The following is a 23468-nucleotide window of genomic DNA, read 5'->3' as shown; positions in this document are numbered from 1 at the left end:
GAAAGACGTGCGAAAAAAAAAAAAAAAAAAAAAAAAAAATATATATATATATATATATATATATATATAATATATATATAATATATATATATATATATCTTCTGCGCTGCTTTTAGCGGCTTCACTGGAGTCATTCTTCCGTGGCTTTAAACACACTTCCATTTTTCACGCAGTCACCCAAATTTTAACTTTGTGTTCTTCCAAAATCGACTGAAAAATCACTCTTTAGTGAGCTGGCGTTCTGCCTAAAATGCTCGTTTGAAGCATAATGAGTCATGCCTCAGTGCACACACGCAGCGGTGATCCATTAGCAAGATATTAAATCATCATACTTTTACATACAACAGACATACTTTTACAGCTAGGAACTGTTTTATCAGCTATAAAAAAAACATTAAAAATAATTACCTTAAGCTGTTCAAAATCCACATGGAGCAGGAAGAGAGGTGAAAAAAGCGTCCAGATGAAACAATCCTCTGTGATTCCAGAAGTGATTAGAGGTGTTTTCAGCTTCCAAGGTTTGGCAGAAAATAATTAATCTGCTACAAAATAATTATTTTATATAGAGTCCAGCGCACAGAGCAGGTGGAATTGTGTGCGCAAGAGAGCAGCCGTTCCAAAAATAGCCTCTCAGGTCCTGCGTAGCTGCCAGGCGCATGGATAATGGGCTTTTAGCAGACTCGTAAGCACCACACAAATGTCTCTAAGCCGTCGCAGTAACTGGTACACAAACTGCACCGTGCTGTTGTTGCTAAATTTTGAACTTCTTGAAATTACTGCCACGCTCAGAGAGGAGCCTCCTTGACTGAAGATAATGCCTCTAAGAGCCACTCAGAGCCACGAAACTCCCACGATAGTTGAAGAAACTCTCACGTAGCAAAGAAAACATGCTGCGTGCTCATTATTCATCCTTCATTATTCAGTGGGACCCAGGCTTAAGTTTCAGTGGCAGGAGCTGGGAGACTAGTCAGGATTGAGGGAAAGATGAATGCAGCAATGTACAGGAGTCGAGAGTCTGACGAAAGCCCCCTTGCTTTTGAAAGTCGGTTTTCAAGATCCTGATTTTCTGATGTGGGGTTGTAAATGATCCAAAATCTGTAGTTTATGAACATTCAGGTTTAGACTGAAAATTTTTGTCGCACTTCGTTGAACAGTTGATTATCATGTATTTCAGACAGACTTTTACACAATTCTTAAACAAGTTTCCTCTTTATGTGCATTGGTGCAGAGGTACTGTGGAGAGGGCCCAAAAAAGTTGGCCACATCTTATAAAATAGCCTGATAATGACGATGGCCGACGGTAGCTTTTGAAACCAGTGTTTTAGAGGAAAGTTAGTCATATGATTTAAGCTAACTTGTAAAATTGTTGATGGATTCATTCATGAAAAAACAGCCGTTCATGTCTGCCCTAGTCCTAATGACAGTGACAACTCAAAACAATTCTGGTGGCAGTGGATTGAAAAGAGAAGAGAGAAGTAGTGCTTTTAGCATTCATCACAATTTTAGATGGCATATCTGTCTAGATAATGTCAAAAAGTTAGTAAACGTTGGTGTTTTTGGTAGAATTGACACTTAATTTTGCCATATAATCTCAGAACATCACTAATATTTTTATATTAATGTCCTTTATTTTATTTGTGTGTTGTAAAAAATAAATTAAGAAAATTTATCTATGACAAAACAGTTTACAAAACTGTTGTTCCTGAATATCCTGTGCCACTGTGCCAACAGGAATCCTGGGTTAACCTTATTTTGATTAGGGATGAGTTCACGATGTCAGTAACCACAATTATGGATGCATTAATTCGACATCCCTGATGGACAGTCAGTCTTTCTGGGGTTAATTGATTTTGTTCCATGAATTGGAAACATTCCTATTCATGTATAACTTTGCAACATGTTCATATATCATTTTATAACAGGAAAAGTTGGCATTGCATAACAGTTTGGCATTGCTTTGAAATTCAGTTGCATTTTCAGCAGTTCTCCAAGTGCAGGTAATATGTATGTTGTGCATGATGTGTCGCATGCAGGCATGTAGGTCTTGCAGGTCATGCATCTGTAGCAGTAAGTGCTTCAGCTAATTCTTGGCATGTTATTTGATCTTTGTCCAAACTATGAAAGTGTGTTGCATCACTTCACCTCTCCACATGAGCCATGGCTGCTTTGCTTCCTTTAACCTTACTGAAGAAATCGCAGCATAAACACTGAGCGGTGATAATCTTTCTAAACTTCAACCACTTTAGCCGCATTAGCAATTATTAGCATGTACACTAGCAGGTGACCATCAGCCTGCCTAATTTTTATCTCCCTGGTATGAGATAGGGTGGAAATAGCAATCAGCCTGTCCGTCTGCCCGTATGTCTTTTTTTCGTTTGTTAGTGTGATATCTCAAGAATCCATTACCAATTTCATTCTTATTTTGCTTAAGGTGTACTTGGGTGATCCCCCTGACGCCAGTCGATTACGATGACCTTGGGGTCAATTTCATAGTCCACAGAGAGATATTCAAGGTATTGTCATTGCCACCCTTGTTAGTGCAATGTCACAAGAACCAGTTGACCAATTTCATTCATATTAGCATAAGGGTGTACTTAAGTGATCCCCCGACACATAAGTTGCGAGCTTCCCAGTGGTTACTGCACAGCTACACCCAGTTTCCAGGTTGACAGAAATGGTTATGTGTAAGACCTCTCACAAGTGTACACAGTAAAATGTCACTTTAAGATAAGCTAGCCTTTATTCCTTTTTTGATTTTTTTACTCGAGGCCCACATATGACCATCAGGTATTGCGAAGGACCTGGCGTCCGTCTGTCTGTGTACAGCATAAGTCCAGTTCTGTTACTGCCAGTCTTCAAATTCACAGGGAACATTCTTTGGACACATACCTTGGACAAGTTCAAAGATGGCTAATCTTGACATATTGTAAAAAGTATTTTAAGTGGTTAAAATGTCACATTCTGTACCTAAGTTTATGGCATATCTCACGGACGTTAGCGTGATGACTCGCATGCTGCTAGCTAGGTAAATAAATGGACTGCATTTATAGCGCTTTTCCATCTGCATCAGATGCTCAAAGCGCTTTACAAATAATGCCTCACATTCACCCCGATGTGAGGGTGCTGCCATAGAAGGTGCTTACTACACACCGGGAGCAACTAGGGGATTAAGGGCCTTGCCCAAGGGCCCTTAGTGATTTGCCAGTCAGGCTGGGATTTGAACCAAAGATCTTCTGGTCTCAAGCCCAACGCCTTAACCACTAGACCATCACCTCAAGTAGGTGGAAACTTCATGTCGTTTGTGTGTAAATATAACCCTCTTTGTCATATAATATGCAAAAACAAGCAAGACATAAACTTCTCTAAAACTCAGCTGCAAACTCAGTTTTTGGAACCTAATAATTACTTAAACTGCAAATTATACAGAACACAGTGGTCATACGGCCGATGGTATTTTAGCATTGTGTTATATTTCTAAAGTGCAACTCACTTTTTTTGGGTTGCTGATTATTATTACTTTGTAATAGTACTGTATGAGTTTTGTTCTGCTGAGATAAAAATATTGAATGGTTAAATTGAGGTCATTTCTGCAACATATTACCACAGCAGTAACACTTTTTGGTCTCGTGAGCAGCTGAAATGCAGCAGTCTCAATGTGACTCACTTTTTTTTACCCACTTACTCCTATCAAGGGTCATGGGGGGGGCTGGAGCCTATCCCAACAGTCATAGTGCATGAGGTGGGGTACACCCTGGACAGGAGGCCAGTTTATCGCAGGGCCTCATATAGACAAACTATCACACTCTCACTCACACCTTCTGTCAATTTAGATTAACCAATTCATCTAACCTGCATGTCTTTGAGAGTGGAAGGAAGCCAGAGCACCCAGAGGGAACCCATGTGCACATGCAAAACTCCACACAGAAAGATCCAGGCAGGAAGTGACCCCAGGACCTTCGTGCTGTGAGGCAGCAGTGCTCACCACTAAACCACCGTGCCGCCGCCCTTTGTTTACTAAATTAAATGTTATATGAAAAATCCCCACTCGTCATTTATATGTAAAAGGCTCTTCTGTTTTTGTTGAACAGTCACAGCCCTGCACACAGCTGGCAGAGGTGTGTCTGGATCTGACCTAAGTCCCATGACGCTTGGTGAATAATCATTAATTTTTTATTATCCTGCAAAACATGCTCAGAAACGGAAAACATTACATCCTTAACTGCATTACCTAAATACATCCTGAACGCACAAACTGTCATCGATACTTGGGGGATATTAACGCTTGTCAACCTAACTACACGCTGAACAGGCTGCCGAGTAACTACAGACACTGTATGAGGGGAAAGACAACACAGACAGAGGAGGGCTGGGTTGTTGAAATTGAACATAACTATGGTCAGAGTGGGATATTTCCAGACAAGAATGCAAGGGCTGTTTTTTTTCTGTGAGATGAACGAAACAGCTGAGGGTTTATAAATAAAGGCACATCTAAAGCCTTGCTCACTGTTCCAAGGAAGATCCCTTTAGCAGCTTTATTCCTGCACAAAACCTCTCCGGATTTCTTCACTTCAGTTACCTGAGTCACCGGCAGAGGATTGAAGGACAACGTGAGTAGATGCTGCTGTAATCAGAATTAAAAAATATAAAAATACATGCTTTTGAGTACACCACAGACAATTTGGAACTGTTGTCCAGATAATTTATGGTTTGTGAATGTATGACACATGGCACTAGTCTGCAGTTACGTGTGATACCACTCGGAAACTAAACAAAACCAACAAACTTGAATGGGGGGAGGCACTAAACGGTTTGCCTTGGTGGAGGTAAACCGTAATGTGGTGCTGTAGTACACAAAGATATACCATATCATAACTGCATTGACAGTATGATATTCTTTCTCTCAGGAATTTAATATTTGATAGATCAAGGTTAAGTATGGTGCTTCTCGAAAGTGTTCACAGCTCTTTTCTTTTTCCACGTGTTATGTTACAGCCTTATTCCAAAGTAAATTAATTTTTTCCCTCAGAATTCTACTCACAACACACCATAATGACAGCATGATTTTTTTTTTTTTTAATTTTTGCAAATTTATATTGGAAAAAAAAAAAATAAACTAAGAAATCGCACGTGTATAAGTATCCACACCCTTTGTTCAGTGCTTCTTTGATGCATCTTTGGCAGCAATTACAGCCTCAAGTCTTCTTGAGTATGATGCCACAAGCTTGGTGCACCTATCTTTGGGCAGTTTTGTCCATTCCTCTTTGCAGCACCTCTCAAGCTCCATCAGGTTAGATGGGGAGCGTCAGTGCACAGCCATTTTCAGATCTCTCCAGAGATGTTCAATCGGATTCAAGTCTGGGCTCTGGCTGGGACACTAAAGGACATTCACAGAATTGTCCTGAAGCCACTACTTTGATATGTTGGGTTAGTGTCCTGCTGAAATGAACAGTCACCCCAGTTTGCAATCAAGAGCAGGTTTCATCCAGGGTGTCTCTGTACATTGCTGCATTCATCTTTCCCTCAATCCTGACTAGTCTCCCAGTTCCTGCCACTGAAGAACATCCCCACAGCGCGATGCTGCCACTGCCATGCTTACCTGCAGGCATTCGCTGTGCCTGATTTCCTCCAAACATGAAGCCTGGCATTCATGCCAAAGAGTTCAATCTTTGTCTCATCAGACCAGAGAATTTTGTTTCTGATGGTCTGAGAGTCTTTCAGGTGCTTTTTGGCAAACTCCAGGTCGGCTGCCATGTCCCTTTTCCTAAGGAGTGGCTTCCATCTGGCCACTCTACCATACAGGCCTGATTGGTGGATTGCTGCAGAGATGGTTGTCCTTCTGGAAGGTTCTCCTCTCTCCACAGAGGAATGCTGGAGGTCTGTGTTATGGACAAATCAACAGCAAATTGAATTCGGAGTTGGAAATTTAATAAAACTTTACAAGAACAAACAAATAGCAAAAGTATCAAACTGAGCTGCTTATAAACTTAACACTGCTTAAACCCTACCCAAACAAAAGAGTAGGAGCCATATTTACTCAGAGTCCAAATCTGCACCAAGTGCAATGACAGCCCCGATCAGTCCTTTTCACAGATCCAAACAGTGCTCCAAGAAGACATTCCAGAATGGCTCTCCCAAGGTGTGGTGGAAGATGGTTGATGCAGGTTGAATTGTGTCTGATCTGAGGCCAAGACTGTCACGCCCCACTCATCACCTCACCTAAGGCCTCGCTCAGTTTAGAAGGGCGGCCAGCTCTAGGAGGAATCCTGGTATTTCAGAACTTTTTCCATTTATTGATGATGGAGGCCACTGTGCTCAGTGGGACCTTCAAAGCAGCAGAAATGTTTCTGTACCCTTCCCCAATTTGTGCCTCGAGACAATCCTGTCTCGGAGGTCTACAGATATTTCCATTGACTTCATGCTTGGTTTGTGCTCTGACATGCACTGTCAACTATGGGACCTTATATGTAGACAGGTGTGTCTTTCCAAATTATGTCCAATCAACTGAATTTACCCCAGGTGAACTCCAATTAAACTGTAGAAACATTTCAAGGATGATCAGTGGAAACAGGATGGAACTGAATACTTATGTACATGTGATTCTTTTTTTATTTTTATTTTAATAGATTTGCAAAAATCTCAAACTTTTTCACATTGTCATTATGGGGTGTGTTTACAATTTTTTAGGGAAAAAACTATTAATTCATTTTGAAATACTGCTGTAATTTAAAAAAAATGTGGAAAAAGTGAAGCGCTCTGAATACTTTCCGGATGCGCTCTATATGTACGTTGTTAATAAATGCAGTTATTTTTTACAAACACTGCACTTGTTCTACTCTCAATTGACGATCGCGTCTCCAGATTCCCCTTGCCTGGACACTCATTTGTCCGTAGTTATAATGATGGCTACAGGAGTATATTGTCCAGCCACCTCAACCTGGATGCTACTTGTAGAACATGATGTTAACACCCCCCATATGATCTCAACCCAAGCCACTACAGCACATACCACCTATTTCTTTCCCTTGTAAGGCATCCTTTGTGGGAGACTGTATTTAGGGAAAATGGCTAATATTTAGGGACTGGACCTTGTAACGTTAGCTGGGCACCTATTTTAAACGGGGCCCGTGAAGTCCTATACATAGTGCCAACAGTAAGAGGGCCACATATAGGAAGAGGAGAGAGACTGGAGTACTTGTGGCAGCTTACCCCGTCAGAGTGGCGACACAAAAAGCTCTTTGGCTCCACCACCTTTTCTTTCGGTTTACTTTCTTCCAGTAGCCTCGGGAACATTGCGGATGCTTATTGGGACATACATGTACTCCTGTCTCATGTTATTCCTATAGTACTTTTGAAGAGAGGAAAAAAAGGTGAAGTATAATTCTTACACATTTCTATCTCATTGAACCTGTGTTGTTGTTAAGCAATGTGAACGTGCAAATCACCATCAACTCAAGGACAGAATTTAAATCTAGACCAGGTGGATATCAACAGGAGAGTGGGCCGATATTAATTTTAAAGGTTTTACATGGATTTTTTAAATGACATTTATTTATTTATTCGTTTAAAGAATGAACCTTAAGCCAAATATAGTTAATTCAGACTTTTGACCAAGTTTACTTTTAAAATGATTAAAAACAATCCAATCCATTTCAAAGATGTTTTTTTTTTTTCCCCTGTGATTTGACATGATTCACAGGTGAGGAAAAGATGTAGCAGGTTTAATCTTTTATATAACATGGCTCAAAAAAAATAAAAATTCACACATTTCATATTGGTGAACATTGTGTGTGGTGAAGTCAAAAAAATTCCAGTTTCTTTTTATATGCAGGGAAAATATAAAACAGCCGTGAGTTCAGGGGGAGGGGGGGGGGGCAGTCTGGAGTTGCCTTGACAACATCAGATTGACTGTCGGGGAGGGCAGAAGATAAGAGGGCAGACCGAATGTTCACCAAGGCTGTAGAAATTCTTCTGGAGGAAAACAGCGGGGCGTTTTGACCTTCAGAGGGTGATAAGCCTGCCATTTTTAGGGTGAGCACAGAAAACACATCTGCCAACCAAATCCAATTTGAGTATTCCGGGTCTATGGCATCTTCCTTTGCAAGTCGTACATTTGCATCGAGATGTTATCCAACTTACATCTGAGTTCAAGGGTTAATGCTGTCTGAGATGTATCGCCTTGCCCAACTCATTAATCATGATGGACAGGTGAGGGGTTGTGGTTCTGGTAGCAGCCGTTCTTGCCAATTCTCCTGTAGATCAGGGCAGCACATAAACCAGTAGGTACCAGCCCTCCCACGATAAAACCAAATATAAATAAATCTTCAATGTCCTCCACATAGAATGGCACCAAGCAGGCACCACACCATTTCTCCCAGGCGTCGCGAACACAGCCTGCAGGGTAGGTTCCATCTGGGCATGCAGGGTCCCCCAGCCCTGATTTCCTTGTTGAAAAAAATGGTGTCAATAGCGTTTAGACCAGCTGATCAATTCCATGGTTAATCCAATAAAGTTAGAAGAATTCACAGTCCGGTGAAGTAGGGACTTTGAAGGTTGAAGCAGAGATAGAGGGGGAGTATGCCACCACCCTCGCCAGAGTCCCAAACTCAAGTATGAGCATGAGCGATGAACTAAGCTCAAACAGCAGATGGAGGTTTTCAGCTTATTCTGTAGTTTTGAGGTGGAGTTTTGCTTGTTGCTTCACCACTTATACAGCTTCACAGTGGAGCAGTATAGAGAAAGATTTTCTTAAACAGATGTGAAATTTGACTACAATTTGTAGGAAGCCACATGGGAAACTGTTTCATGTGTGAAAGTCCTTCTCTTATACTAGCGATCATATACAATCCAGCTTAACTCTATATCAGCAAATGATCTCAAATTGGCCTTGTACATAATTTCGCCCAGAGAGAGACATGAGTTGCATCGAGAAGGGCATTAGAAATAAATTTTGTGTAAAATCACCATGCCAGTCCATACAGAATCCACTTTGGCAACCCCAAGCAAATGGAAGAAGCCAAAAGAAATTAGTTGATGTATTCACACGTTCATCATTTCACAGCCATGTTGCCCTCAGTACACAGGATCCTGTCAGGGCTCAAAGTGAAGTAGGGTAGCTCCCTGGCTGGGAGACAGTTTGGGAACACCAGAAGGCTGTGCTCCACAGTGCACCCTGGCTTTCTTCGTGTGAGGTGGCTTGAGGCTTTTTGTATGAGTTCCCATAAAACAGGGTGTGTGACTCGTCCTTTCACTTACACAAAATGGACCAGTTACATGCTGGGTATTTAAATACAATTGTGTGGGTTTTTTTTTTTTTTTTTAATTTATGGACTGTCAATGCCCCTCTGAGGTCCATGGACACGCAGTGTGTCTAAATGTACTTTTCATCATGATCGTATTAATAGATCAGAGTGGGACCATCCGAGACTTTATTCAACCACTTCCTGAAACTACAAATTCTCATCTATAAAACTGATCTTTCTTCTATACAATCTTTGACTCACAAGCAATCCTAGAGGCCAGAGACTGTCACATGGTCTGTCTTCTTTCTCTATCTGTTGTGAGAGGCTCCACTCAGTTGTAGTGTCTTCTGTGACACATCCTTACTCAAAATGCACAAGTAAAGGCCCATAAATTCTAAAAGAACAATCCTGTTGACCTGAAAACGCTTTTCTTTTTTTTTTTTGAAAATCACTGTGGAATAACACCTGGAGGGTTTATTTTCTTAAGCAAAATAATTTTTTATTTACATTGGTACATTTCTAACACCAACACAGTTCAACATGGATAATAAGTGTGTGTTCACTCATAATTTCAGTTTTAGAGCCAAAGTATGTGTTGTTGTTCTGAACATTTTGATGTACAACACATGGGCATTATACTAAATGAAAGCACCATAAATGGGTGAATTATTGAAAGTATGGTAAAGCTGCCCTTGGACCCCAGGTCCTTAAACTTTAAATCTAGTGCAGCAGATTTAAAATGTTTTTCACCTTTTGAGGTCAATATGTTGAGAATATAACATTTCAAAATTAAAATTGAGTGTTAGTTCTTATGGCTGCCCTGTTTAAAATGTATTGTCTCTGTGAACTGATAAAATTGTATTTCAGAATGGTTTAAGTAACTAATTAATATTATCATATTTGATTATTTATAATATTTGTGAAGGGATTTGTGTTGAAATTACCTTTGTTCAGAAGGAGTAACCACACAAGGAGCATATGCAAGGGCGTGTGTGCTTTCACCCGAGTACAGTAGAGAGAATGTTTTATCACAACACACAAACAATTGCTCAAGTTGTTTGAGCCTGAAGTTGAACAGTTTACAACTTGACATTGTAAAATGTCATGGAAATGACATTATGATAACGATAATTAATTTTATAATCAGTTTCACTATCTGCACTAAAAGAACTTTGCTGCAAATAAAGACCAACTATTGGTTTTGTTTCCCCTTGTTCTTTGGTTGCTAATACTCCACATAGTCTCCAGCAGTTACCATATGTGACACTGCATTGTCTAAATATTTTCCAAAGAGAATTTTATACAATTTGGAGAAATTTAATGAAAGCAAGGTGTATTTTATCACTAATGTAAGGTGAAACTCTGAACATATCCTGTTCCAATCCATGTTGGCAGCACACGCTGCTATGGTGATCTGGCCAGGTTATACAAGAGCCATGAGTGTATCCTGACATCAGGAGCTGCTTTGGCCATATTGTAGTGGTCAGAGGAGGACTTTACTCTAATGCTGTGACAGGAGAGCAAGGACCTCTGTTAATTGTTTTATTTAATTTTATTACTTATATTTATTATTCTTCCTGTTGTTGTAGTGATCTTGTTAAAGTTGGGTTGAAAAAAGCAGTTGTGGTGTTAAAATGCAAAGTTGTACCTTTTAAAGAGGATGATGTTTGCCTGTTGTTGGGTATTTGGAGCCACGTAGTGTTGCGGCTGTTGTTGTTCATGATTATAAGAAATCCCAAACAAAACTGGTGTGAATCAGGTGTCCCCTATTTAAGGATGAAGCCAGCACCTGTTGAACATGCTTTTCTCTTTGAAAGCCTGAGGAAAATGGGACATTCAAGACATTGCTCAGAAGAACAGCGTAGTTTGATTAAAAAGTTGATTGGAGAGGGGGAAAACCTATACGCAGATGCAAAAATTTATAGGCTGTTCATCTACAATGATCTCCAATGCTTTAAAATGGACAAAAAAACAGACACGTGGAAGAAAACGGAAAACAACCATCAAAATGGATAGAAGAATAACCAGAATGGCAAAGGCTCACCCATTGATCAGCTCCAGGATGATCAAAGACAGTCTGGAGTTACCTGTAAGTGCTGTGACAGTCAAAGACGCCTGTGTGAAGCTAATTTATTGCAAGAATCCCCCGCAAGTCCCTCTGTTAAATAAAAGACATGTGCAGAAGAGGTTACAATTTGCCAAAGAACACATCAACTGGCCTAAAGAGAAATGGAGGAATATTTTGTGGACTAATGAGAGTTTGGGTCCAAGGGCCACAGACAGTTTGTGAATTCAAGCCTCAGTTCACAGTGAAGACAGCGAAACATGGTGGTGCAAGCATCATGATATGGGCATGTTTCTCCCACTATGGTGTTGGGCCTATATATCGCATACCAGGTATCATGGATCAGTTTGGATATGTCAAAATACTTGAAGTCATGTTGCCTTATGCTGAAGAGGACATGCCCTTGAAATGGGTGTTTCAACAAGACAATGACCCCAAGCACACTAGTAAACGATCAAAATCTTGGTTCCAACCAACAAAATTAATGCCTCGCAGATGTGAAGAAATCATGAAAAACTGTGGTTATACAACTAAATACTAGTTTAGTGATTCACAGGATTGCTAAAAAAAACAGTTTGAACATAATAGTTTTGAGTTTGTAGCGTCAACAGCAGATGCTACTATTATTGTGAACACCCCCTTTTCTACTTTTTTTTTATTAATAGCCCAATTTCATAGCCTTAATAATGTGCATATCATGAATGCTTGGTCTTGTTGGATTTGTGAGAATCTACTGAATCTACTGGTACCTTGTTTCCCATGTAACAATAAGAAATATACTCAAAACCTGGAATAATCTTTTTAGTCACATAGCACTACTATTATTCTGAACACTACTGTATGAGAGGGTGGAGGGTGCAGGATTCTACTGTTACACAAAACGCCTGCTTAAAAATACTGAATCTCAATACAGAAATACCAACAAAACCCAGTAAGTCTGTTTTGAAAAATGCATTTTAAAATGGTGATTGAAAGGAAAATGCACAAATTTCCATAAATACAATGAAACCATACATTCAAATTCTGTAACATTTTGCATGCTGTTCGTTGCCAAAGTAGCTACTGTATGTATATGCTGGCCTCAGCAAAACGAATTGTGGTTTTAGACTTACTGGGTTTAATCTGAACTCTTCATATGTAACTAAACATAAATATTACAACATTCAATTCTACTTAGTTTTAATTATTTTGACATGCACAGAAGCTGATGGGAAAAGAAATTTCAGTGGATGATTTCTTTTTTAACGGAATATTCTGTAAAAACAGCTGATACATGTTGGATAATCTTAATAGAGAAAGAAAGCTGATCTACTGAACATTACTGGGTGAATTGTTCTGTTCCACAAAGTAATATATCAGTGTCTGAAAAACACACACACCGTCTCCTCTCTTGAAAGTGTTTTCTCATTGTCAGTATGAGATTAAGAGTTAATGTGTCCCCTCTGTGAACCACTCAGCTGGCCTTATCCATTCTGCTTGCTGCCGTGTTGTGGATTTGTGTGCTGTTGACCCTTCTATAATTAGATTGAGAGGAATCATGTGTCTAACAAGTCTCCACATATGTGATTGTGTTGTGCCCATAAGCAGTGTGTAACAAATGAGCTAAAACAATCGCATTCTTTCTGCCACTGTCATTTGTGTCTTGTGATCAGAGCGATGTGTCTGAAATGGACTTCACTGGATATCCAGCGTGCATGAACTGTTGTGCTGATCCTGGCCAGTATTTATAGGTGGCATGTAATGGGATTTGTGCAAATTCTAAAGATTAACTGCATTTTTTTTTATATTTTCACCTTTCCATCTGCATCAGATGCTCAAAGGGAGGGCTGAAACAATTAGTCGAGTAACTCGAATAATTCAATTACAGAAAATGTTCTAGGCAAATTCTGTGCCTCGAAGCTCCATTTAACATTGCAGTACATATGCCAGGCCTGTGTGGCACTGTAACATCCCCAGAAAAAAACAGAGGAAGAGTAGAGCATGTGCATATGCCGTGTAAACGCTAATCAATTTAGCGCCAAAGGCTACAGCTTTCCAATGCGACACAGAGTAAAATAAAGCCTTTTAAGAAAAAGACTGCCCACGCTGATCATCTGAAATAAATCAAATCAATTTTATTTATATAGCGCCAAATCACAACAAACAGTTGCCCCAAGGCGCTTTATATTGTGAGGCAAAAGCCATACAATAATTACAGAAAAACTGTAATAGCAACAACTGAAATAACTTATTTAAAGCATTTAAAGTGAAGCAGTGTGTTTTATTTTTAAAAAACACACGTCCGCTCTATGTGGGGAGTGGCTATTCGCCCGGCGGCTGGTTGCTGTCCCCTCACACCGGGCGAGTTACAGCTCCATTCCTGGTCACACTGACAGTCTCTGAAAGAAGATCCTCTCAGCAAAAGTCCACTCTTCTTCTGCATTTTGCTCAGACTCGCACTGATTGTTTCGCTTTTTAATTTTCGCTTTTTTGGGTAACACACAATGCCATTGCTTAGCGAGAGCCCTGGACTATTGATGTTGTTTAAAAATGCAAAAGTACTTTTCACCCGGTTACTCAATTAATCGATAGAATACTCGATAATAAATAATACTAAAATAATCGATAGCTGCAGCCCTACTTTACAATAGTGCCAATTCACCCCAATGTCAGGGTGCTGCCATACAAGGCGCTCACTACACACCGGGAGCAACTAGGGGATTAAGGACCTTGCACAAGGGCCCTTAGTGATTTTCCAGTCAGACTGGGATTTGAACCAAGGATTCTCTGGTCTCAAGCCCAATGCTTAACCGCTAGACCATCACCTCCCCAACTCAACTATAACTGATCGTTTTGCTCAAATCATGAGCATGTTCCACAGGAGGAGGATACCCACATATGCATCACTGTTCAATACCCACCTTGTAGTTGCCCATTTGTATTTGTTGTAGAGGAGGTACAGTATGAGTTTGACAGGAAGATGACCTTAAAGGGCATATCTCACTCCAGTCAACACTTTACCATATTATAAATCATTACTCTCAACTCTTTAACTTGTGTGAGTCCTGATAAAGCTGATAAACGTAAAATAAGCCAGCATGCATCTGAAAATGCACAACAGATTGACAGCCATTCTGATCCATATTCATGATGTAACGTCAGGCACTGACTGTTACCTTCACCTCATTGAATGGTATGTTCTAGCTTTCATCTCATGAAATATTTGTTCCATTGAAAGAACGTAAAAACATTATTTGTTTATATAACGGTTAAAATAGATCCTTGTCAGTTGACATTTTATTAATTTATAAACAGAAAAGGGACTTACATTTTGGCATGTCACTGCTGCTAAAGTCCAAATTGTAATGTGTAGTAAAGTGATGCTGTGCACTGACTTCGGACTTCCATAAAAAAAAAAGAAAGACTTGGTGTAGTTCCTCAGTCCAGCCAAAAATCACGTCAGCTTTTCATCTGAAGAATTCTTCATGCATCCAGACGGCTTACAGTGGAGAGTGTGTGTGTGTGTGTGTTTTACAAGAATTAGCAATGTCAGTTAGCTCAGTCAAATCACCGTGTCATTGTCGCGCGCATGCGACTGAGTCGGCACTTGTGTGCGCGTGTACTACCAAAAAAAAGACTATGTACAACCTCAGTGCAGCAAAATCAAAAATCACGTCAGAAATTAGTCCAGCTTTTCATTCCTACTTCCTGCCACAGCCTCCAAACAGCACAGTGGATTTGTTTTGTGTGTTACAAGAATTAGCAGCATCAGTTAGCTCAGTCAAATCATGTCTCTGTAGTCGTTGCCCCCTGCACATTCGCACAAAAAAAGACTGTTTACATTCTCAGTGCATTGGGAAAAAAATAGTCCAGCTTTTCATTCCAACAGCCTCCAGACAGACAGCAGAGTGAATTTTATTTTGTGTTTGCTTGCAGAGTGCATGGTACCAAACGTACGGAACCAATTTGCACTCTAAATGCAATGCAACACGAATGGAATGAATTCATCCATGTCATACGACATACAAAGCACCAATCAAATGACCAGGATCCACTCAGCTGTTATATAAATCTCCATTATGTAGAATATTTTATAATGGCACAATCAACATTAGATTGGTTTAGATATAACTTTATTAGTCCCTTGGGAATACTGCTTCAGGGATTATAACACAAGTATATTGTTTTTTTTTAAACAAAAATAGTCAAAAATTTTAAGGAGCACAACATACATAACAGAGCCTGACTGTTTGACATCTTGTGCTTTATTGTTCTAAGGAAATGTTATGTTCAAGATTGGCCAGCAGTTGTCACCATTTCTAATTGTATCAAAAGCTTCAAAATGCTGCTTCATATTGATTCAGTGGTTCAAAACGTTTCAGTTACTTCGTCACTAATTTTCATTAATAAATACACCAGCAACCAATAATTATTACCACATGTGCCCGGATAGACTTGCAATCATTACTTACTTACATTACATACTTTGATGTTGTGCTGCAAACAGGGACGTTAAATAACGTGCGATGACCTTAAACACTAACTTACCTAAGAACGAAGCAGAGAGTAACTCACGTGGAGCTTCTCACACAACATCTAATCCGGTACCTGATACCTGCGATGTGTGAATGTTCCTGCATCCAAATCACCAGTTTCTATTGTCTTTCCACAGAGTTTGACTCATTTTGTTTGGCTGTGGTACAAAGTTTTTTAGTTGTTTGTTTTTTTGTAAGTTTGGTGGCACTGTATAAACATATGATATCTAACGTGTGCCTTTAAAACAGACTGATTAATAGTGCATGCAAAACACTTTGGCATAAATTAAAAAATGCATAAATATGCAAAAATGTGCAAATTAATTCTGGCATTCCTATATCTCAAAATGGGATTTAGCCTTTTGACTGATCGTCCAATCATTGTGCGAAAATCCAGCGTCCAGGCCCGCCCACAGCTCCATTCACCCCCAGAGATGCTCTGCGTCTGGGAGCAGGTCAAAAATGTGGCATTTATTCAGTGACCTTTCAGTTTGGAGGCAATGGGGAAAAAACTGTTCGGAGCAGTCTCATTGAAGTGAACGGACGCTCATCTTCTAGAGGAAAATGCATTGACCACAGACCGTAAGAGAAGTTAACAAAATAGTCAATCGATTTGTGATAAGTAGCTGATTCTGAACAAACTCGTCTTCAAGATGAACATGTTCTGACGCATTAGTAGTCAATGAAATAACAAACTCCACATACAGTAGTGTTCAGAATAATAGTAGTGCTATGTGACTAAAAAGATTAATCCAGGTTTTGAGTATATTTCTTATTGTTACATGGGAAACAAAGTACCAGTAGATTCAGTAGATTCTCACAATTAGTAGTTTATCTGTGGAGAGAGGAATACATTCCAGAAGGACAACCATTTCTGCAGCAATCCACCAATCCACCAGCGCTCCCCATCCAACCTGATGGAGCTTGAGAGGTTCTGCAAAGAGGAATTGGCAAAGCTTTCCGAAGATAGGTGCGTCAATCTTGTAGCATCATATTCAAGAAGACTTGAGGCTGCAATTGCTGCCAAAGGTGCATCAACAAAGTACTGAGCAAAGGCCGTGAAGACTTATGTACATGTAATTTCTTTTTTCTTTTTTTTCCCCCCAAAAATAAGACTTTTTTTGTCGTTTTGTTATTATGGGGGGGGGGGGGGGGTGTTGTGAATAGAATTTTGTGGGGACAAAATGTTTTTTGTAATGTACTCCATTTTGGAATAGGGCTGTAACAAAATGTGGAAAAGGGTGAAGCGCTGTGAATATTTTGCAGAATGCACCGTACATGTCCTGTGATTGATGCGACATTTGGAATTGTGGGCTGATCTGTTGAACTGTAACTTTTACTAAAATACTGTACTGATTAAGGTTTCCTGAACTTGATGTGTGTGAGTAATTCTTTACTTCATACTGTTACTCTCTCTGTCTGACTGACTGTTACTGGATACACAGTCTGCGTCTGTTTGGGGAGCCAAGTGCTTCTTTTAACCGTTGGTTTGTTTCAACCAGTGCTTGACCTGTCTGTGAGTAACCATATAGACTCCAAGCCTATTTGTCATGAGGGAACCTGTTCCAAGACTGACACCTTGACCTTTGAACCTTGAGGAAAACCAGTCAGCCTCAAGTAACTTCTTATCTCGAATACGATACAAGCAACATACATACGTTCAGACTCTGTGCTGATTGTAGTCCTTAAATATGAAATTCAAAAAGAGTGTGATCCCACTTTATTCACTTTACATTTTTCAGCTCTATTACGTGGAACTTTTCAAATATTTATTTGTAATCTGTTAAAATGTATTGAGGCCACATTTAGCATAGCTCATGATGTCTTTCTCTGATGTGGGTTCAAGGTTAATAAATGGGTCACAGCAGTTTTTCATGTTTGCATCACTAACTTGTAGAACTGATGGGAAAAAAAAAAAAAAAAAAAATCTTGCTTGCATTATTTTTTTCATTTCCAGCTTTAGTGTCTGTCTCTCTGTGTGTGCGTGTGTACACGCATTTATCTATATCTTTACATATATCAACATGGTGGCAAAGCGGTTAGTGCCCCTGTTACCACAGGGGATGGTTCCCAGTTCAAAAACACTCCTGCCTATTCCATGTAATGTGAAGTTGCATCAGGAAGGGCATCCTATCATCAGAGGGAGTTTGCCTTACCACTGTCACCTGTGTGCTTGTTCAAGGGGGTATAGTAAGGCGAGACCTTACTTGTCTTGCGCGCCTTGAGGCAGCTTTAAATACAATAATTTGAAATGGAATCCGGTGACCTCGAGTGAAAAACATAGAAGTTAAAAGAACTATGTATGTATGTATGTATATTCTATAATATAAAAAATATGTGGGTGGGAGTGGTACACGGCTCAGTTCCAGTAATGATTTAATCCTTTATTCCTCTGAATGAAGCAAGTGTTGGTCTGTCAGAGAACAGGAATTGTTCCATGATTGTAAAATGTTGAGAAAATATTAGGATATCCTTAAAAAAGGGTGTCTGAGATGTTTCCATCAGTGTATGCAAATTAAAATTTTACTGTGTTTTCAGGATCAAATATGCTTTATTACAAAAAAGTGGATTCATGGGGACATCTGCCATGAAGGTATCATATTTATTCAGTATCTGCATTGCCAAGACAAAAACTTTCCATTGTGTTGTAAAACAGGTTAAACTAGTCACAACTGAGCTGAAGATTTAAAGTACGTGGGGGGAGGAAATCAGTTATAGGAAAAATGTTTGCTCCTTGAATAAACTAAAATGAATATTTGAATCCATAGATGGAAACATTTCAGAAATCCTTTTGTGAAGGGTGTCCATATGCTTTCTCATCATTTTTATGATCATAGAACAATTCCTGTTCTCTGACGGAGCAAGACTTGCCTCATTCAGAGGAATGAAGAATTACGTCATTTCTGGAACTGAGCTGAGTCCCCCCCCCCCCCCCACACACACACACACACACTCACTCACTCATTTCTTCTACTGTTTCTGAACAGCTGCCACCTTATTTTCTCTGTAACTTTTAATTGGTATTGTTTCCTAAAATTTAGATGGGCCTTAACTAGTTCATTGTCTCTTGCCCTTCATATTAATCTCCTTCCCAAGAATAAATTGGTTGTAAAAACTAGATTTGATACAATGTACAGTGTCTCCCACCAGCTGAAAATTTGTTTCTGGTGGTGGCGTGTTACGGCAGGATGGCACGTGATGAGCGAGATCAGAATGAACAAGTCATGCGAATGTTTATGAACAGTACTTATTACAAAACATACTCGGTATCGTTAAATAATTTAGAAATTAACATATCAAGCAAATTAGACTGAACATGAACATGTTGAAGGCAAAATGACAAATTGCTTTTGTCCAAATCCTTGCAATATGGACCTGAATGTACAGTGCATCCAGAAAATATTCACAGCGCTTCACTTGCTCCACACTTCATGTTACAGCCTTATTCTTTTTTTTTTTTTTTTTTTTACCATTTTATTGTTTTGGTTCTGGAAAGGCACCAGGCATTTTTTATTATTTTTAATTGTTGTTGACCCTAAGAAAAATTGTGCAACTGTTACTTTTTTCATTCCAACTTCAATTTTCTGTCTGCCGCGTTCACACCAGGTGCAACCAGAGCCACAAATTGGCGCCACCATCGCCCGTTGTGTCGCTTTGCTTTCGCTGCGAAAATTCGCCCCCAGTGCGTCATCAAATAGGAGGAGCTTCCATTCCGCTCGCCAGCTCCAGTTGTCAGTCAAGTTAACATGGCGGACCTTGATCACACGGAGTGAGTTGCTGTGCTCTTAATTGTTGTGGAAACAAACATCACCAGCGGTGCCGTCCCTGGGTTCACAACATCCTCACGAGATGTTCCCAATTCGGGGAGTATCATTATTTGCTGCAGGAGCTGCGTCTGGATGACGGCCGCTTTCAGCAGTCCTTCTGCCTCTACAGGACCCAGTTTGAGGACCTCCTGTCCCGTTCATGTGCGCACATGTGAACAATAATAAAAAAAAAAAAAAAAACTCCACTGCCCCTGCTGCGGGGCTGCTCCTCTCTCTTCCCCCAAACTTGGTCAAAATTGTATTTATAAACCAGTCACCATTTGTTTTATTATACATCTGTGTAGTTAATAAATAAAATAATCTTCACGGACGATTCGCTCACGCGCACATGTGACACAAAAAAGACTCTCCGCTGCTGTGGGGCTACTGCTCGCTCTTCCTCTGTCATAATTGTGAAATAAAGGACAAAAGGAACATAAGTCCTGCTCACAGGCTGGCTACCAGAGACAGGACATGTTCACATCCAACTCAAACTCCAGACATCTCACGTCACTACATATCCAGTCCCTGATTAGTCATCACAGCGCGACAAGATGAAAAAGTTCACATTTTTCAACTTGGGGAGGAGGGCAAAGCGACGTGACGCAATATCACGCCACAAATGCGCTAATCACTCAAAATCGCTTCACTCATGTCGCTTCATTCGCGTCCATTGCGTCGTGTTCCATGGCTTGGCGCCACAACACCTCCTTCCATAGGGATTACATTGCAACCTGTCACTGCTGTCGCTTGCGTCGCGCCCGGTGTGAACGTGGCATTAATGAAACCCCTGATGGCATGCTCTCTTTCCTGTGTGTGTGTGTTGGGGAAAACCTAACTTCCTTAAGCTTCTCTCTTTTTGTTGGTTACCACAGCGACATGTTGATTTGGCACAACGTTTAAGCCATATACCCTTCCACACACAACTCCACATTATACGGGTGGTCTTGAACTAGGAACCTTCTGTTTTGGAGGCAAGTGTGGTGACCGCTTGGCTACCACACAGCAAATATATATAACATGATTTATTGAGTCACTTAGTGAATGTGTCGACAAAGGGTTTAGACATAGTATGATTGTGGTTGGTTATTAGTGTAATTGGTTATGGACAGAACGAACTGGAGTGGACAGTCAACACTCAGGCATTTCCTCATACAAACAGTAAATGATGGTTTTGTCTCCTCTGTGCGGCTTTTCAGAGCTATTGACCTGAGCGGTTGACATCTCCTTGTAAGCCTGCGACTCAGATTGACAGGATAGGGCTTTGGACTCTGCCAGCAGATTTAGCAGTATGACTTTGCAGCATTGCGTTGAGGTTGATGGTGTGATTGGCTTTGCGTCATTTTGACGTCCTTGTTTTTTAAAGCTAATATGTTGTTCTGTAATTTTTTTCATGATCTGTCCATTATAAGTAAGTAAATTTTATTTATATAGCACTTTTCACAGGCAGAGAGAGCCACAAAGTGCTGCACAAAAGGTAGTTAAAAATAAAATACATAAAAGCACATAATCACTGCAAAAAAGCAAATATAATGGTCATAAACAGCTCCCTCCACTGTAGATTAAAATGCATGGAGAAACAAGTGCGTCTTGAGCCTACTCTTGAATGCATCAACAGAAGCAAGTGTGCAAATAGAGAGTGGGAGATCATTCCAGAGCCTTGGCACGATGGCCTGGAAAGAGCGATCTCCTCTGGTCTTGAAACGGGTACGAGGGACCATGAGGAGATTCAGGTCGAATGACCTCAGGCTCCGAGAGGGAGTGTAGGGACACAACAAGTCTCTAATATAAGGGGGAGCCTGACCATGCAGAGCTCTGAAAGTCAGCACGAGGATTTTAAAGTTAAAACAATATCGCACAGGGAGCCAGTGCAGGGCTTTTAAAAATGGAGTAATATGGCTAGCTACTCCTCTTAGTCTGAGTTAGCAGCCTAGCTGCAGAATTCTGAACCTGCTGCAAGCGAGATGGCTTCTTTTGGTTTAGGCAAGAAAATAAGCTGTTACAGTAGTCTAAACGCAAGGAAACAAAGGCGTGGATAATCAACTCAAGATCATCATTCAACACTACTTCTAAGTTTCGATATTTTTCGCAACTGATTGAAAGAATTCCTTGTCAGCTGTTTCGAGTGATGCTCAAGTGACATTTCTTTGTCAAAGACGACACGGAGGTTTATAAGACTCGATTTAACAAACAAGCTCAGGTCACTTAGATGCTGAGTGATTCCTGGGATTGCCTCATCGGGGACAATGACAAGCACTTCAGTTTTTGCTAAATTTAGCTGCAAAGAGTTGGCCCCAAGCCATTGTTTTATCTGCACGAGGCAATTAGTTAAAGAAGTCAGTTTGTGAATCTCAGAGACATTAAAAGAGCAGTACAGCTGGATGTCATCAGCAAATAAATAAGAGACATCATCAAATCCCTGAATTAGCTGTCCTAAGGAAAGGACATAAAGCCCAAAACTGATCCTTGGAGTACTCCGCACAACAGATCAGCAGAGTCAGACAGGATCTGATTAGCCGAGACACAGAAACTCCTGCCCAATAAATAGGAAGAGAACCACGCTAGGACAGGTCCTGACATTCCAACTAAGTACTGCAATCTTGTGAATAAGCTGTTATGATCAACCGTGTCAAAGGCCGCCGAAAGCGCTAACAGAACAAGGACAGTGCATTTCTCAGAATCCGCAGACATCATGTCACTAAACACTTTAAGCAGGGCAGTTTCCGCCCTGCTTAAACCACTTATAACCACATTTTCAACCATCTTAGATGTTGTGTAGTGTGATTGAATGAATTTATTCAGCACACAGTCCAAAACAACAAACTTACAAAAAGAAAGAAAATGAATTACAATGCATCCCTGTGCCTGAAAGGGTATAGGCAGAAGCAAAGCTTATTAATGCCTACCCTTTTAACCAAAAATAAAACTATAGTCCAAAAGGAGTGTAGGGGGAAGTTACCCCCCCATTCCCACTCCCATTTTCAACCACTTCAAACTCTTCCACTTAAAGGACACAATCCGAACGCTACCAAACAAATTTACATTTACATATTTACATTTACAATTGGCAGTACACAAAACTCATCCTTCTTCAGCAGATACATATCTTGAAAACATCATGTCTTTATATTGATTTTTAAACTGATTTATATTTGGACATCGTTCCTCCGTCAGGTTATTCCATATTCTAGGGCCACACATGGAGACACAGAAACCTTTCTTGGTCGTCCGAGCGCCAGCAATTTTAATATGATACAAGCCTTGGAAATTATATTTTCCCTCTCTCTCTCAGTAAAAAAAAAATTGAATTCAAAAGGGCACTTGTTTATTTTTCACTTTGTAGATTAATTGAAGTCTTGAACAAAATCATATTGTAAAGTTTTAATATTTGAGATTTAAGGAACAATGGGTTGGTGTGGTCTCGATAAACTGCATTATGAATTGTTCTTAATGGTCTTTTTTGTAGAACGAATAATGGTTGCACTGTAGTTTTTATAATTGTTGCCCCAAAATTCAGCACAGTAAGTCAGGTAGGGTGCAACCAATGAACAATACAAAGTATGTAGTTCTCTGCAATCAAGAACATGCTTTGTTTTATTTAATACGGCAATACTTTTTGATACCTTCTTTTGACCATGTTGAATATGAGCTTTACAATTAATTCTTTCATCAATAATGACACCTAAAAACTTATTTCTTTGACACGTTCTATGTTTACCCCTTGTATATTTAACTGTATTTGTAACTTACAGTTTACAAATAACATTAGTTTTTCACAAATTTAATGATAATTTGTTAATATCAAACCATCTCTTTAACTTTATCATTTCAGTTCCTAAATCAG

At 39.9% G+C, this 23468-nt stretch overlaps 1 protein-coding gene across 1 annotated transcript in view; it reads left to right on the top strand.

Annotated features, from left to right (window-relative positions):
* The window catches only part of samd4a (sterile alpha motif domain containing 4A), a 218707-nt gene that overhangs the window by 109233 nt on the left and 86006 nt on the right, over positions 1-23468 (top strand). Inside the window, 1 exon segment of the mRNA XM_034163535.1 lies at positions 21186-21331. Coding sequence (XP_034019426.1) covers positions 21186-21331 — 146 coding nt within the window.

Source organism: Thalassophryne amazonica, chromosome 2 (assembly GCF_902500255.1).
Source record: "Thalassophryne amazonica chromosome 2, fThaAma1.1, whole genome shotgun sequence".
In the NCBI taxonomy this organism is placed as follows: Eukaryota; Metazoa; Chordata; class Actinopteri; order Batrachoidiformes; family Batrachoididae; genus Thalassophryne; species Thalassophryne amazonica.
The sequence above is the reverse complement of the archived record's forward strand: the minus strand, read 5'-3'. Positions and strand labels throughout refer to the sequence as shown.